The 17,148-nt window shown below is 44.3% G+C and overlaps 1 protein-coding gene across 3 annotated transcripts in view; it reads left to right on the forward strand.

Annotated features, from left to right (window-relative positions):
• Positions 1-16,614, forward strand: part of HIKESHI (heat shock protein nuclear import factor hikeshi) — a 28,730-nt gene extending 12,116 nt beyond the window's left edge. For all 3 annotated transcript variants that reach the window (XM_039544728.1, XM_039544730.1, XM_039544731.1), the window contains exons 3-5: positions 760-911; positions 13,835-13,953; positions 16,394-16,614. In XM_039544728.1, coding sequence (XP_039400662.1) covers positions 760-911; positions 13,835-13,953; positions 16,394-16,448 — 326 coding nt within the window. In that variant the 3' untranslated portion in view covers positions 16,449-16,614. The remainder of the gene's footprint in view (positions 1-759; positions 912-13,834; positions 13,954-16,393) is intronic.
• The last annotated feature ends 534 nt before the right edge of the window (positions 16,615-17,148 follow it).

The following is a 17,148-nucleotide window of genomic DNA, read 5'->3' on the forward strand; positions in this document are numbered from 1 at the left end:
AGTGAACCATTATACCAACTCTCACAAGTGTTCACTTACCTTTTTTTTTTTTTTGCTACTAGGTGCTGTTCAAGATGGTGGTTTATTTACGTTCATTTAAAAATTCATTCAGCATCCAGAGACCATGATGAGGGGCTGTCTAAAAATAAATGCATAATAGTTGTGTAATCCAAGGCATAAATACAATGCATGAATGAACCAAAGGACTGTGCATCAGTACTTGTTAGTTCTGGGTTTTTTTGTAAACATTTCTGTGCATATTAAGGATGGGGTAGTACTATAAAATCATATTCCTGAGCTTAAAAAAAAATAAAAAAATAAAAAATCATACTCCCTGTTGTACTGGAAAAGTCAGTAATAGCAAGAGGTTCAAACACTTCTGAATCTTGTAAAAATCTTGTAAAAACCCAGCTGGTTCAATGGGGAGGTTAGTTTACTTCTTAGGGGATTTTAAAAACTGATTAACTCTTCCTTACAAAACTCCTTCCCTGTAAGGGTCTGTTAGGGATTATCTCTCTATTCCTCAGTTATTAGTAAGATTAAAGATTATTTTTATATTTTAAATTTATCCATTGCGTTTTTTCACACACTTAGTATATGAGCTATACACAATTTTTCATAATTCTGTATGTAAAGAGAACTTTGTTTGGCAAGTAACAAGAAACCTCACACACAAGAAATCTTGGTGACTTAAACTTAATATAATAGTTGTGCTGATGCCAAGTTTGACATTTCTGCTACTTGTGCTATTTCTTTCAGGGAAAGGCAGCCAACACCCCTTTGGAGCAATGAACATCCCTCAGACACCATCTGTAGCCCAGATTGGGATCTCAGTGGAATTGCTGGAACATTTGGCCCAGCAGACTCCTGTAGCAAGTGCTGCTGTATCATCAGTAGACTCATTCACTCAGGTAATTTAAAAACATTGTTTCCAGCAGTCTTTCGCTCATTAGCGTATGAGCCAGTTAAGAATCAAGTTCTCTGTGAGGGCAGGTGTGAAAAATTGGCACAAATAGTTCCAAAACTACAGCCCCCAATTGTATGTTATCAAGCTAACCATGATCTGGTAGTCTGTTCATTCAGCAGAATACTTCAGATGAGATTTTTTCCTTAGGAAAATATAGACATGTATTTTTTGCCATTGCCATGGTCTGCATACTTACTGTTGCGTAAAATGCTGGTATATTTCCCTCTTCAGTCAAGTAGTTCTATGTACATGATTTATAATTCAAATAAAATTTCTTTAAAATAATATTTTAAGCCTTTCCATCATAGGACCTGAAACTGAAGCTTTGGTGCATTAAGAAGATAGCTAAAGTAGGGCTCTCCAGGCTTCCAGCTGTTGGGGGACCTTAAATACAGTGCCTAGACTTGGGGAATGGGAAACACTTGGGGTGGAATACCAGCTCAAATAGTAAGCTAAGTCTTTTGTCACAGAGTTTCAGGGCTAGCTTGCACCTCTGTCCCTTTCCTGGTGTCTCCAACTTCACTTGCCTTAGGCCTTGTGCCTTTACCAATTTCAGGGCAAAAGTTTGCAATTCCCTCACTTTTACACCAGGTACTGCGGGTGTGACTGAGTTTATGCACCTGTGGTTCTTCCCTTGGGAGTCTGACCAGTCGTGTACAGTGATCAGACAGTTTTCTTAAAACAAAAGTAGTATTTTGTTTAGTAATAGGCCCAAAGCACTAGAGTGGGGGAAAAGATTTTAACAGTCTAATACATGTGTGTCTAGAGTCTTCTGGCAGGCCTACACTACAGGACCTATATCGGTATAACTATGTCGCTCAGGGGTATGAAAAACCACACCGCTGAGTGACATAGTTATACTGACTTAATCTCCCCTGTATAGACAGTGCTGTGTTGATGGGAGAGGTTCTGCTGTCAACATAGCTACCATCTCTCAAGGAGGTGGATTAACTATGACAATGGGAGATGCTCTCCCATCTCAGCATAGGAGCGTCTTTTCTTAAGCACTACAACAGCACAGCTGCATTGGTGAAACTGCACTGATGCAGCAATTTAAGGGTAGACCTCCCCTTACTGTCCCCTGATGTAGCCTAGGTAGATCTATCGTCTTCAGGCACCCCCACTAGGTCCCAGGCTGTTTCTCCACTAGAAAGACTATACTGACATAGCCCCCTGGTGCAGCCTACACCAACAGGAGTTTTTGCATCATTATAGGCACACCAAACAATATGCTGTGTTGACAGAGTCACTCTTCCATTGACATCACCACTTTTGCATGGGAGTTTTGCTGGCATAACTATGTTGAGGGGGGTATTTTTTTCCCCACACTCCTGACTAAAATAGCTATGCCGATAGTACGTTTCAGTGTAAATCAAGCCTCAGTCTGGTTCCCCTGAACACTTACTGCTTCTCTTCTGAGAAGAGGGTCCCTTTTAAACCCTGCTATAGTTTTTTTTTCTTTTTTTCTTCTTTTTTTCCTTCTGTTTCCCCAAGGTTTGACTTTCCTGTTTAAAACCAATTCTGTAGCTACAGCAGGATAATGAGCCAGTGATTCTGGCATTGTCCTTTAACAGCTCAAGTGTTTGCTGAGGAATGGCTTATCTTGAGCCATTTTCTTTCCTGCCTGTTTTTCCAGACACTCTTGTCAGTTTAAACCAATGTAGTCATATAATATTCCAGTATTCCAGTAACCAACATGCATTATTTATAATTATTACTGAGTAGCTCCAAATCTGTCACCACCATACTCTGAAGAAATTTACTCTTGATACAAGACTCTGCTGCACATTGAAGCTAAGGGCTGTTACTTGGGGAACAAAGGGAATGGCCAAAGCAGTTGGACTGGGCTTGAGGCAGATATTGTGATATCTCCATCAGCAGGCTTATGCTGCTGCCTTAGCTGGCTAGATCCTCCTGCTTCTTGCCGTTGTGATTTGTTATGCACAGCTTTGCTGCTGGTGCAGGGACCCTGATCTACTCCATGCTCAACTGGATATATATTCCCTTTGCCACAACCACCCTTTCTTCCTGCTCCAGCACCTCTGAGCAGTACCTCTGGTCCATTCTCTCCTCCCAGTCTCCTGACCATTCAGTGAAAAGGTACCTTTGAAAGCCCCCCCCCCTTCTCTAGGGAAACTGCCCTGTACACTGAGGACTGCCATATTTTGGGCCTAGATTTAAGCAATGTCCCACCTCCCCAGGCTTATCTCAGACAGAGAGGGAGGTAAATGGGTTTTTGATGTTCACCTGGGCAGTTGAACAGAGAAAGGGGAGGAGTGTGCAGAACCACAGGAAATTTATGCCAGTTGCAGCTGCTTGGGATAGACCCTGCTTTTGGCTTCTTGATCCAGACAATAAATTGTTGCTTCAGTTCTGCAGAAACTTTTCAGGCATTTATGATCAACTTCACTGCAAATAATTAATGGTTGTGGTGTGATAGGATCAATGACCCCTAAAGAACTGTAATTGAGCACTTGAGAAGCCTAACTTGTTAGCAGTGTTAATCACACTGTTCACTGCTGCTCACAGTTGCCAACTTTCACGTGGTAAATAAGCACCCTGACTTTCACAATAAGCCAAAAATCAAGCTAATTCCATTTCAACACAAGGCCAAAACAAGCCAATCCCTAAGAACCCCAACACTTTGTGACTAGATGACCCCCGACGTGCAGTCTGGGACTGTGATGGGCCCGCTATGCACCACTGACTCCCTTCTCCACCCCCTCACCCCTGCTTTCCGGGAGCCAATTAAAAAAAAAAACCTACAAGCCAAAAACTAGCCAACAATCAACTCACCAGCCAATTAAGCCAAAAACAAACCCAATTTCTGCAGGTTTTTTTGTGAGTTTGGCATATCTGCTGCGGCTTCCTCCAAATAAAGGTATAATGCAGTCTGCCATCACAACTAACTGTGGAGGTGCGATGAACTTCAGAGTGACTTTCAAGTGAGGCGTACTCAACAGGCGTAACTGGCACACCTAAACAAATCCCGTTTTTATGTAAATATACTAAGCATGCATGGGGAGGGAGAGGAGAAAAACAGGATGGTTTCTGAGCAGTATTTCTCTGAAGCACCAAATCTTCCATTACTGTTTGTTGCACCACTAAGATAATTGACAAAGCAGCTAATGCCTTTTGTTGGTAGTTTCAGGCCTGGTCTACACTACGCGTTTAAACCAAATTTAGCAGCGTTAAACCGATTTAACCGTGCATCCGTCCACACAACGAGGCCCTTTATATCGATATAAAGGGCTCTTTAAACCGATTTCTGTACTCCTCCCCGATGAGAGGAGTAGCGCTGAAATCGGTATTGCCATGTTGGATTAGGGTTAGTGTGGCTGCAAATCGACGGTATTGGCCTCCGGGCGGTATCCCACAGTGCACCATTGTGACCGCTCTGGAAAGCAATCTGAACTCAGATGCACTGGCCAGGTAGACAGGAAAAGCCCCGCAAACTTTTGAATTTCATTTCCTGTTTGGCCAGCATGGAACGCTCACTAGCATAGGTGACCACGCAGAGCTCATCAGCACAGGTAACAATGCAGTCTCCTGAGAATTGAAAAAGAGCTCCAGCATGGACCGCACGGGAGGTACTGGATCTGATCGCTGTATGGGGAGAGGATTCCGTGCTAACAGAACTCCGTTCCAAAAGACGAAATGAAAAAACATTTGAAAAAATTTCCAAGGCCATGATGCAGAGAGGCCACATCAGGAACTCAGTACAGTGCTGTGTGAAAGTTAAGGAGCTCAGACAAGCCTACCAGAAAACCAAAGAAGCAAACGGAAGGTCCGGGGCAGGGCCGAAAACATGCCGCTTCTATGCTGAGCTGCATGCAATTCTAGGGGGGTCCGCCACCAGTACTCCACCCCTGTCTGTGGATTCCGAGGTGGGGGTGGTAATCTCAGCCAGGGCTGAGGATTCTGCGGACGGGGAAGATGAGGAGGAGGAGGAGGAGGAAGAGGACGAGCTTGCAGAGAGCACACAGCACTCCGTTCTCCCCAACAGCCAGGAGCTTTTTCTCACCCTGACGGAATTACCCTCCCAGCCCTCCCAAGCCACTATCCCACACAATGAAGCCATGGAAGGGACCTCTGGTGAGTGTACCTTTGTAAATATAAAACATGGTTTAAAAGCAAGCGTTTTTAATGATTAATTTGCCCTGAGGACTTGAGACGCATTTGCGGCCAGTACAGTTATTAGAAAAGTCTGTTAACATGTCTGGGGATGGAGTGGAAATCCTCCAGGGAGATCTCCGTGAAGCTCTTCTAGAGGTACTCCAAAAGCCTTTGTAGAAGGTTTCTGGACAGGGCAGCCTTATTCCGTCCTCTATGGTAGAACACTTGACCCGCCATGCATGTAGCAAGTAATCTGGTATCATTGCATGACAAAAAGCCTAGCTGTGTATGGTCCTGGTGATTGCTGGCATTCAAGCAACATCTGCTCTTTATCTCACTGTTTATCCTCAGGAGAGTGATATCGTTCATGGTAACCTGGTTGAAATTCAGGAATTTAAGGGGACAGAGATGGCCATTCCTACCAGGCTGTTTGCCTGTTGCTTAAAAGAAATCCTTCCTTGCAGGTAGCCAAGCAGGGGGAAGGGAGGTGGTGATTGGCGCTGAGCTTTTTTGCGTTTGGCTAGCAGGGATCTTCCCTGCTACCAGCCACGCGGTGGGGGGAGGGGTAAAGCGATTATTCCAGAGAATTGGATGGGGAGGTGGTTTCTGCTGCCACATGTTAACAGGAAAGAAGCAGCACTGAACGGGCTTTGCTTTGTATTTGGGAAAGGAGGGCACTGTGTATATGAAGGCTGCAGAAGCCGAAAGACAATGGCTTATCATGGCCGCATGCAAGTTGAATTCTGCTGCCCGGACCTGCGTCTGTGAGATCTCTAACACCAGAGCCGCAGGCACTCAATATTAAGATGCAAAGTGCGACCTTGTAGTGAAATCACATGTGCTATGTAAGGTGAATAGTGTTGTTCACTGTGAAAGAGTATAACCATTGTTCTGTAAAATGTATCTTTTAAAATACTTCTCTCCCTTTTTTTTCCCCCTCCCTCATGCAGCTGCAAATTTTTGAAGGCTCCCTACTCCATCCCGAAGGCTATCTCAGATAAGGCGGCAGAAAAAAAAGAGACAAGACGAAATGTTCTCGGAAATCATGGAAGTGACCTGCAATGAAAGAGCTCATCTGAATGAGTGGAAGGACGTGGAAATTACAGGAAAGATGCCAGTGAACGTGAGGACAGGAGGGACGCTCGAGATGAGAGGTGGCGGCAGGAAGATCAGAGGAGGCATGATGCAACGCTGGGGCTGCTGCATGATCAAACTGACATGCTCCGGCGTCTGGTGGAGCTTCAGGAACAGCAGCAGGATCACAGAGTGCCGCTGCAGCCCCTATATAACCACCCTCACCATGTTCCATATCCTCCTCATCCAGATGTGTAAGAACGCGTGGGGGGAGGCTCTGTGCACCCGCCCACTCCACCCCCTGTGGACAGCCCAACCAAAAGGCTGTCATTATTTTGAAATTTTTTTAGTGGCCTTTTCCTTCCCTCCTATCCGCCTCCCAAACCACACCCGGGCTACCTTGTCAGTTCTCTCCCTCTTTTTATAATGAATTAATAAAGAATACATGATTTTTAAACGATAGTGACTTTATTTCCTTAAGCAAGCTGTAATTGAAGGGAGAGGGTGGGTTGCTTACAGGGAATGAGTCAATCAAGGGGTGGGGGTGTTCATCAAGGGGAAACAAACACAGCAGTCACACCCTACCCTGGCCAGTGATGAAGCTCGTTTTCAAAGCTTCTCTGATGCGTACCGCTTCCTGGTGTGCTCTTCTAATCGCCCTGGTGTCTGGCTGCACGTAATCAGCGGCCAGGTGATTTGCCTCAGCCTCCCACCCCGCCATAAAGGTCTCCCCCTTACTCTCACAGAGATTGTGGAGCACACAGCAAGCAGCAATAACAAAGGGGACATTGGTTTGGCTGAGGTCTGAGCGAGTCAGTAATGTGCGCCAGCACGCCTTTAAATGGCCAAATGCACATTCTATCACCATTCTGCACTTGCTCAGCCTGTAGTTGAACAACTCTTGACTACTGTCCAGGCTGCTTGTGCATGGCTTCATGAGCCATGGCATCAAGGGGTAGGCTGTGCCCCCCAGGATAACTACAGGCATTTCAACATCCCCAACTGTTGTTTTCTGGTCTGGGAAGTAATTCCCTTGCTGCAGCTGTTTAAACAGAGTAGTGTTCCTGAAGACGCGAGAGTCATGAACCCTTCCCGGCCATCCCACGTGGATGTTGGTGAAACGCCCCTTGTGATCCACCAGTGCTTGCAGCACCATGGAAAAGTACCCCTTGCGGTTTATGTACTGGGTGCCCTGGTGCTCCAGTGCCAAGATAGGGATATGGGTTCCATCTATCGCCCCACCACAGTTAGGGAATCCCATTGCAGCAAAGCCATCCATTATGACCTGCACATTTCCCAGAGTCACAACCTTTCGTAGCAGCAGCTTAGTGATTGCTTTGGCTACTTGCTATCATTTTGGCTACTTGCAATCAATTTTCCCACTCCAAATTGATTCCCGACTGACTGGTAGCTGTCTGGCGTTGCAAGCTTCCAGAGGGCTATTGCCACTCGCTTCTCAACTGTGAGGGCTGCTCTCATCTTGGTATTCTGGCGTTTCAGGGCAGGGGAAAGCAAGTCACAAAGTTCCATGAAAGTGCCCTTACGCGTGCGAAAGTTTCGCAGCCACTGGGAATCGTCCCAAACCCGCAAAACTATGCGGTCCCACCAGTCTGTGCTTGTTTCCCGGGCCCAAAATCGGCGTTCAATGGCTAGAACCTGCCCCATTACCATCAGGATCTCCAAAGCGCAGGGGCCCGCGGTTTGAGAGAATTCTGTGTCCATGTCCTCATCACTCTCGTTGCCGCGCTGCCGTAGCCGCCGCCGCCTCCTCGCCTGGTTTTGCAGGTCCTGGTTCAGCATAGACTGCACGATAATGCAAGAGGTGTTTACAACGTCCATGATTGCTGTCTTGAGCTGAGCAGGGTCCATGCTTGCTGTGCTATGGTGTTTGCACAGTTCACCCAGGAAAAAAGGCGCGAAACGGTTGTCTGCTGCTTTCACGGAGGGAGGGGTGAGGCTGTACCCAGAACCACCCGCGACAATGTTTTTTGCCCCATCAGGCACTGGGATCTCAACCCAGAATTCCAAGGGGCGGGGGAGACTGTGGGAACTATGGGATAGCTATGGGATAGCTACCCACAGTGCAATGCTCCGGAAATCGACACTAGCCTCGATACATGGACGCACACCGCTGAATTAATGTGCTTAGTGTGGCCGCGTGCACTCGACTTCATACAATCTGTTTTAAAAAAATGGTTTCTGTAAAATCAGAATAATCCCGTAGTGTAGATATACCCACAGTTAAGGGAGAGGTTTCAGAGTGGTAGCAACGTTAGTCTGTATCAGCAAAAACAACAAGGAGTCCTTGTGGCACCTTAGAGACTAACAAATTTATTTGGGCATAAGCTGTATGCCCAAGTAAATTTGTTAGTCTCTAAGGTGCTACAAGGACTTCTCGTTTTTTTGTTACGGGAGAAGCATTTGATATTTGCAAGTTACTTTTTACAAATATATTCCAAGTTATAAAAAATGTAAAAATGTGCTTCAGACTTAGTCTGCACTACAAAGTTTTGCCAGCATAGCTGTCGGCTAGAAGTATGGGGGGAAAATCACACCTCCTAGCCAACACAGCAATGCTGATACCTCCCCTCCCCCATGCAGATCCAACTACATTGACAGCAGAGTAGTTCTGTTGGCTTAGTTAATGTTGTTCAGGGAGGTGTTTTAACTATGCTGTCAGAACTCCTGTCATCTCCCACTATATCTCCACTAGGTGGCTCTGCTGGCACAGCTATACTGGCAAAGGCTCATACCGTTTCTCTGGAATAGGGTTGCTCTAACACTAGGGATTATGACTAGGATGAATTACAGGCAGTCCTTGAATTTATGACATAATTTTCAGGAGCCAATTGTGTTGTAAGTTGAAATGTTGTAATTTGGAAACACAGTACGCTCCATTGCGGGACCGAGCATCGTAAAGTTGAAACCAATTGTTGTAAGTCGAATCAGGGTATCAATTCAGAAACATTTGTAAGTGATGTTCGTCGTAAGTTGAACGTCGTGAAGTCGAGGACTTGCTATACTAGTTAAAGACTAGTTTGCAAAAGGAACAGTTGCAACTGGCCTGTAATTTAAAAAAAAAAAAGTGTGTGTGTGAGATATGATTGGAAACATAGTTTTTATGAGGTGGTTGTTCCATTTTATATTTAATCTTCATTTATATCAAACTAAAATTAAGTTGAATTATCTTGCATTGAACTTGGATTGTTCTTCTTCAAGAGATGGTCCCTATCGTATTCCACTGTGGATTACACATACACCCTATGTGCCTGGAGTTGGAGAATTTGAAAGTAGTGTCCGTTGGTCTGTGTATGCACCCTAGCTTGCCTCGTGCTTCCGACCAAGGTGATAAAGGGCAAGGCAGACTGACCACCTCCTTAGTCCCTACTCACCACGGCATGGAGAGGGTCAGAATCTTTAGCATCCTCCACCCCATCCTTCCCCATATTCCATTTGACTACCAGACTTATGCCCAGTACTCTGGGCTTCAAACTCTGCACCTTCTGCCCACAATCCTTCTCAGTCAGCGATGACCATCAATGCTGCCTCTAATGTTTCAGAGAGGCCCACATTGCAGCTCAGTACAGTATTTGTCTGTCCTTCACCAGCTGTACCCGAGAAGGACAGGCACTTTGCCTCTGTAAGTACCTCATGGAATTGACCATGAGGCCTCAATCGGACCCAGCCTGGGGACATCCTACCCCCTCACACCCACCCGCCTTGGGTACCTGGGCCTGAATCAGCAAGGATTGCACCTCCTGCTGCAAAGTGTGACTTCAGTGCTGGAGGATCTGACCCCATAGCAGGCCCTAGTTGGGAGATAAGGAAGCATAGGACTAAATCTTCATCTAAATCCATTCCACCGATACCGGACGTGCCTAGAAGCAAACCCACCAACTCGTCTCATGAGGATATCTTATGTCCAGATACCATTATCATCGCTGCCACCAATTGCCTGTACAGTAGGAGTCCCTCTTACACTGGGGAGATCTGGATCCATGGTTGCACCATAGGATGTTTTTTTCTGTCCTGGACCCAGAATCCCTCCTTCCATTGGGATTCTCCATTTTTAGGGAGCTTACATCACCCCCGAGAGGCCTGCCACTGGGGTGGAATTTATCACTCCCACTTATATAAAATGTACACCTCTCAATCAGCACCGACAGTACCACCATCAGAACCCGAGTCAACCGTTTCTTCCTCAGAAAACTTGGAACCATCAGAGGAACCACTTTTCCTGTACTGCCATTCCCCACAAGGCCCACATGACCCTAGGACCAACCACCACCTCCCTTGACTCGGTTTTACTGGTACCTGATTCCACCACTTGTCCACCTCACCTACTGGTCATATTGTATCCCCCTTTGGAATCTTTCTGATCCACAAGTGTCATCATCTGCCTCCCCTATGAGAGAACCTCAAATTTATCCCCAGATCCAGTCGACAAGGCAGGGTATTATGCTCTGGTTCTGGCAGTTCCACCTGAACCAGTCAGACTGCCATCACCATCACTGGATGAAGAGGTGGCTTTGGCATTCCCCACACCTGTGTCACTCCATTTGCAAGACAAAACCTTTGTTGCCTTCAGGCATGGCTACAGTCAGTTTACTCTCCAAGCCACCATTCTATGAACCTCACACTGAAAGTTCCCTCTAAGCACCATTGTCCCTTCTTGGTATGCTTAGGGGTCCCCTTTCTCCCCTCCTTCCTGGACAAGGCCATTATTACAGATGCGTCCTACTAAGTTGGGGAGCCCATGTGGGCAACCACATGGCACAGCGAACACGAACATCTCGAGTCCAGAATGCACATCAATGTCCTGAAATTACAGGTGCTATTGAAGGCATGTGAGTTCCTTCTTCCTTTCATCACCTCTCACCATGTATGTCATCATAATGTCAGAAAACACTCTGATGGTTTTCTACATCAACAAACAAGGGGGAGCAAGATTGGCCTCTCTGTGTGCAGAAGCAGTCAATCTCTGGAACTGGTGCATCAGCAATCAGATCAGCCTACCTTCCGGGGATGCACAATATGCTTGCAGACACTTCGTGACTGACCACAAGAGAGAGCTTCATGACACGGGGCTTCATGACATTTTCACATGATGGGGAACTCCAACCAGGGATCTGTTCACTTTCTGGGCCAACAACAAGTGTGCCACGTGTTGCTCCAGGAGAGTCCTAGCTTACTTCTCCCTGGGCGACGCTCTTCTTTTTCCCTGGTCATACCAGTTCAACTTTGCCTTCCCTCCGCTACTGCTTCTGCCACAAGTGCTATGCAAGATCCGACAGGACAGAGTGACAGTCATCCTGATAGTGCTTTTCTGGCCCAGGCAGTTTTGGTTCCCCAAAGACTCCCATGCCTGTCATCTCATCCTCTGATTACCTTCCCAATCTTCCCTGAGCTCCTGACCCAGTGCAATGGCAGGATCAGGCATCCCAATACACTACCACTTCACCTCAGGGCATGATGTTTAGATGTTCATTGGCCCTAAAATGGGTGTGCTCCTCGGCTCTGTGAGACATCCTTTCCAATAGCAGAAAGGACTCACCTAGGAAATGTTCCCAATCTAAATGGAAGTGTTTCTCATTCTGGACACAGCAGAGAAGCGTTCTACCAGAAGCTATGGGTATCCCACTCATGCTAGACTGTATCCTATCTTTGAAGACATCGAACCTATTCCTCAGTTCCCTGTGAGTCCATCTGGCAGCTATTAGTGCATTCCATCCCTCTATGGAGAGCTACTCTTATTTTTGCACACTGGCTAACCACTTGATTCTGGAAAGGCCTGATAAGAACTTGCCCACCCTTTCAAAAGATAATACCCTGTGGGACTTGAATCTCGCTCTTTCAGTTCTGACACAGGCTCCTCTGCCCCTTTGAATCCTTAGTGACTTGTTCCATGTCCCTCTTCTCCATGAAGCAGCAAAGAGTCTTGTGGCACCTTATAGACTAACAGACGTTTTGGAGCATGAGCTTTCGTGGGTGAATACCCACTTCGTCGGATGCATGTAGTGTACTACATGTGTACTGCATGCATCCGACGAAATGGGTATTCACCCACAAAAGCTCATGCTCCAAAATGTCTGTTAGTCTATAAGGTGCCACAAGACTCTTAGTCTGGATCTGTAAAAGCAGCAAACACAGCTACCGCTCGGATACTTCTCCATGAAGGTCGCCTTTCTTGTAGCCATTGGCAAGGAGGGTTGATGAGCTTGGCACAATGATGACAGACCCTCCAGACACTGTATTTCACAAAGATAAAGCTTCTTTATATCTACACCCCAAATTTATCCCAACGTGTTTTTGGAATTTCACCTTCACCAATCCATTCCTGAAACTACACACAGATATATAAAGAGCATAGGCTCCACTCCTTAGATGTTTGACAGGCCTTGGCCTTTTATCTGCAGAGAACAAAACCATTCAGAAAGTCCCTGAGACTGTGTGTCGCTGTCGTGGAGAGAGTCAGAGGTTATGCCATCTTCATCCAGAGCATTTCCAAATGGATTATCCATTTGCATTCTACTCTATCTGCTCTCAAACCCCCCTCCATGAGAGCTCAAGCCACGACTGTAGCGTCTCTTTGGGACGTACCCCTCTTAGACATCTGTAAAGCGGCCACATGGAGCTCCATCCACATGTTTTTACAAGATAACGTTCTGGTACAAGATTCGGCTGCTGATGCCTCATTTGGGATGGCAGTTCTGCATTTGACCCTACCATCCTCATCCTTGCACCTCCTCTTACTTAAGTACTGCTTGTCAGTCACCCACAGTGGAATACCATAGGGACCATCACTCAAAGAAGAGGAGGTTACTTACATGTAACTGGAGATTCTTTGAGTTTTGTGGTCCCTATATGTTTTCCATAACCTCTCCTCTTTTCCCTCTACTTTGGATCTTATCTGATTTGTGGTGGAGAAGGAAGTGATGTGGCTGTTGGTCCACCCCGCCCTTTATTGCCTTGGTCAGAATCATAAGGTGAGCCAGGGTGCATGCACAGACCAACAGATGCTACTTTCAAATTCTCCAACTGTGGGCTCATGGTGCACATACATAACCCATGGTGAAATACATATAAGGACTGCACATCTTGAAGAACCTCTAGTTAAAGGTAAGTAACCTCTTCTTACATGGAATTATCACGAGGTGAGCAAATACAAAAAATGAGGTACTTGTAGGCAAAATCATCAAAAGCAGGTGCTATTGGTAGGCTGCCACGAACTTGCTAGTTTGTAGGACAAGGCCCAAGTCTTATCGCTACATCATCCATTAATCCCATAAGACTTTACAAATTTTAATTGTTTATCTTGAGGTCGTTTTAAGGCTTTCCTTCAGAAACTTACTCCAGGAAACTAATCTTTTGAAAAGAAACAATAACAGGATAAAAATCAAAATACTTCTAAGTTTCTAAGAGATCATCTCTTGAGAGAGGCGGTGTCTGAGAGCAGGACTATAAACTAGTGACTCTAGATCTAATCCTCTCTAACACAGGCTTCCTTTTTACTTAACCTCTCTGCCTTCCTTTCCCCCATCTGTAAAAGAAAGATTTAATCCACCCAACATGAGACGTAAGGATTAGCTAATCATTTGAACAGCACTTTAGATAAAAGCACAATCAACGTTCTAAATATGGATTTGATTTACAATGTGTTTTTTTTTGGTATTTCAGTTCACTCAGAAGATGCTGGATAGCTTCTATAACTTTGCCTCATCGTTTGCTGTCACGCAGGCCCAGATGACGCCAAATCCCTCTGAAGCTTTCATTCCTGCGAACGTGGTTCTGAAATGGTAAAGGAAAATATCTCAAGCAATAAGCTAATTTCTAGGCACCAAAACTATGGGTTTCATAGCACTGAATTAACTTTCATGCCATACAGCAATCTTACTTTGAAAATATGTAACTAAAAATTTTCCTGTTGACTTTGCTACACTGTAGTAGTTTCTTGTATTTTGTTCTATGTAGCCTCTTTAAATACTAAACTTGGATAATTAAAATGCTGTACTTGTTTGCTACCAGGCAGTTTAACCCCTACCTGCAGTATGTGGCTGATTCCGGAAGCTGCCTTTGCTCCTTGTAATGATTCTGACCATTGGAAAGCAGAACACACTGCCGCCTCTTGGGCTACAATCAATGTCTCTCAGAAATACTTAGTTAACAACATTGTGTGAACACTCCTAGTCCTTTTCCCACAAAGTCATCACCTCTTGGCCCAGGGTACATGTATTCAAAGGATGTTGACCTAGACTAGGTTTTAAAACACTACTTAAAAATGATTCCGACTGCCTGAACATGGTTTGACCATCTAGCATGAGCAGGGCAAAGTATGTTAAATTACTTTAGCCTAATTAGTTAAAAATTATGCCCCAAACTGGTTTGGGTAACAGTTCCTAGCCACTGTAGGTCTGGAAGTGTTGGGGGACAGACTTTTAATATACAGTAGAACCTCAGTTACGAACACCAGAGTTATGAACTGACTGGTCAACCAGACACCTAACTTGGAACTGGAAGTATGCAATTCTATTTCTATTTTTTTTTAGATGTATTGGTATAGCCTGTGCAGACCTCCAGAGTGCCTGTCCTGGCCTAACAATTCATGTTCCCCTGTATTAAGTTAATATTCAGTTGTCAACTTTTGGAAAAAAAAACCATAACGTTTTGTTCAGCATTATAAACATTTCAGAGTTGCGAACAACCTCCATTCTTGAGGTTCTTGTATCTCTGAGGTTCTACTGTAGTTAGTGGTTCTCCTTTGGGTTTGGAATTTTAAATCCTAAGACTTACCCTGAACATAGCTGGTCCATTCTTATGCTTTGATTCTGATAGCACCAAGAATGTGCTAGGCACTGTACAATCGTAAAGGAAGGCAAGATCCCTGAAAGAGAAACAAAGGGTAGGGGAAAGGAGTTAAACAAATAGTCAGGATAGTGACTGGTCAAGTCCTGATACAGTTTTGATAACTCACAGTGAAGCTGGCCCTTGAGTGGCAAAACCCCTAGGGATGCCCAGTCCCAGCAAAAGGACCTTTCCAGAGAGTGGTAGGAGGTCCATTTCACTGGGGAGCTACACTCTATGCCGCTGCTGGGATTCTGGTGTGAAGACTTGCTTAAGTGTCCTTTTGGCCTTTGGTTAAATAAGTTAGGCTCCTGACGGGACATTATTCACTACATAAATGCCTCATTGAATCTGTTGAAAAGCCATAGAGGCAGGAATGTTTTTTTCCTGTGGCTATTGACTATTTCATCATTATGATATGTGAAGTGTGAACAGCTTGTGTTGAAGTGAGGATTTCGAAGCTTGTTTTTTGGCTTCTCAGGATCAAAGCCTATAGTATATTTATTGAAAAGTCACACAATAAGTCTCATATTCTGCCCTGTTTTTGGAACCTCTTAGATTATTAACTTGGATTATAAAAATTCATTGTTTTCATCACTTATGCTCTTTGTCCAAGATGGGAGCAATAGAGAAAGTAGGGTGGTCTGTGAATAATTAATTTCACTAAGCATTAGCACACCGTAGGGAATGTTAGCATCTAAAAGCCCATTATTTTTATTTCTTTAAATTCAGCACTGGATTTTTGTGAAGTGTACTTATATGGGGTTTAAACTACTATTTCAGCATACGTAGAAAAAATGGCAAACTACTTATCTAGTGCTCTTCCTATGAATTATAAGGGAACATGACACATATGCATTTGTCTTCAATTACATAATCAGATATATTTTCCACAAGAATCAAGAGCCTCATTTATTTCACAAGATGGAATCAGAGGGGACAGAATTAAGGGTATATGGGCAACCTTTACCTGGCATTTTCTAACTTCTGAAGGCTTGACTTTGCAACCTGAATAATATTCTTATTATGTAGTTTAGTATGTAATCCAAGAAATGTTTTGGTTTTGTTAAGTTAAGCATGACTGGAAAAACAGGGTTTGAGAAGTTTCCGAGTAGCAGCCGTGTTAGTCTGTATCTGCAAAAAGAACAGGCGTACTTGTGGCACGTTAGAGACTAACAAATTTATTTGAGAAGACCATCCAGGGGAAAGATTATATTTAAACAGTTTTCCATGCTGTGTGTGGGGGAAATACTTTAAATATTGCCTCTGTACAGATGACTTAATCTGTGATGTGGGCTAGTTCTTCAGTAATGGTTTGGAAAATTGAAAGCTAAAATTCTTGAGTTGCATCATTGGGAAGCCATTTTAATTGTGACAAACTTTTGTCTCTTCTAGGTATGAGAACTTCCAGAGACGACTGGCTCAGAATCCTTTCTTCTGGAAAACATAAACTTCAATCAGGTCTTTTGAAGTGCTTTCCGACTATAGTCATGTCTTAAAGATACAGTAAATCACCCCACTAAAGAAAATTGGTGGAGTAATCAAAATCAAAGCAGACTACATGGATTTTATAGTACCACTGAAACTTATTTAAAATTAAAAACCTGAAAACAACTGCTCATCTTTGTGTTTTTTCTAGCTAAAAAATATTAAACTTCAAGAAGCCAATGTTGTATCTATATCTTTATAAGTGTAATTGTATCAATTTGTAATTACATCCCATTTTAAAATGGCTGTACACCATATCTGTACACATTTTATGAAGTATTGCAGCTTTTTGTTTAATGGTAAAGAAACCAAATTGAACCCTGGTCATCTTACTCTTAAGAAATGCTGTCAGCTAAATCACATTTTCACATTATTAATATCTTGGAACTAGAGGTAAGAAGCGATCACTTCTTACATTTTGCTCAGCATAACAGTCTAGGGGCCGGATCCCCAACTGGTCTAAACTGATATAACTTCATTTTCCCTCTTCCTTCCAAATCCTTGCAGGGCTTGATCCCAAGGGGTATGTGCTTCGCTCCGCTTGTGAGAGTGGATGGGAGGGGCAAGTCTTTGAGCCTCATTTTCTTCACTCCACTTCAAACTATCTTTTAAAATGGCCATCACAGGCCAATTCAGGGGCCCAAATTAATATTCTGTAATGT

The sequence above is a fragment of the Mauremys reevesii genome, linkage group 1, assembly GCF_016161935.1.
Source record: "Mauremys reevesii isolate NIE-2019 linkage group 1, ASM1616193v1, whole genome shotgun sequence".
Taxonomy (NCBI): Eukaryota; Metazoa; Chordata; order Testudines; family Geoemydidae; genus Mauremys; species Mauremys reevesii.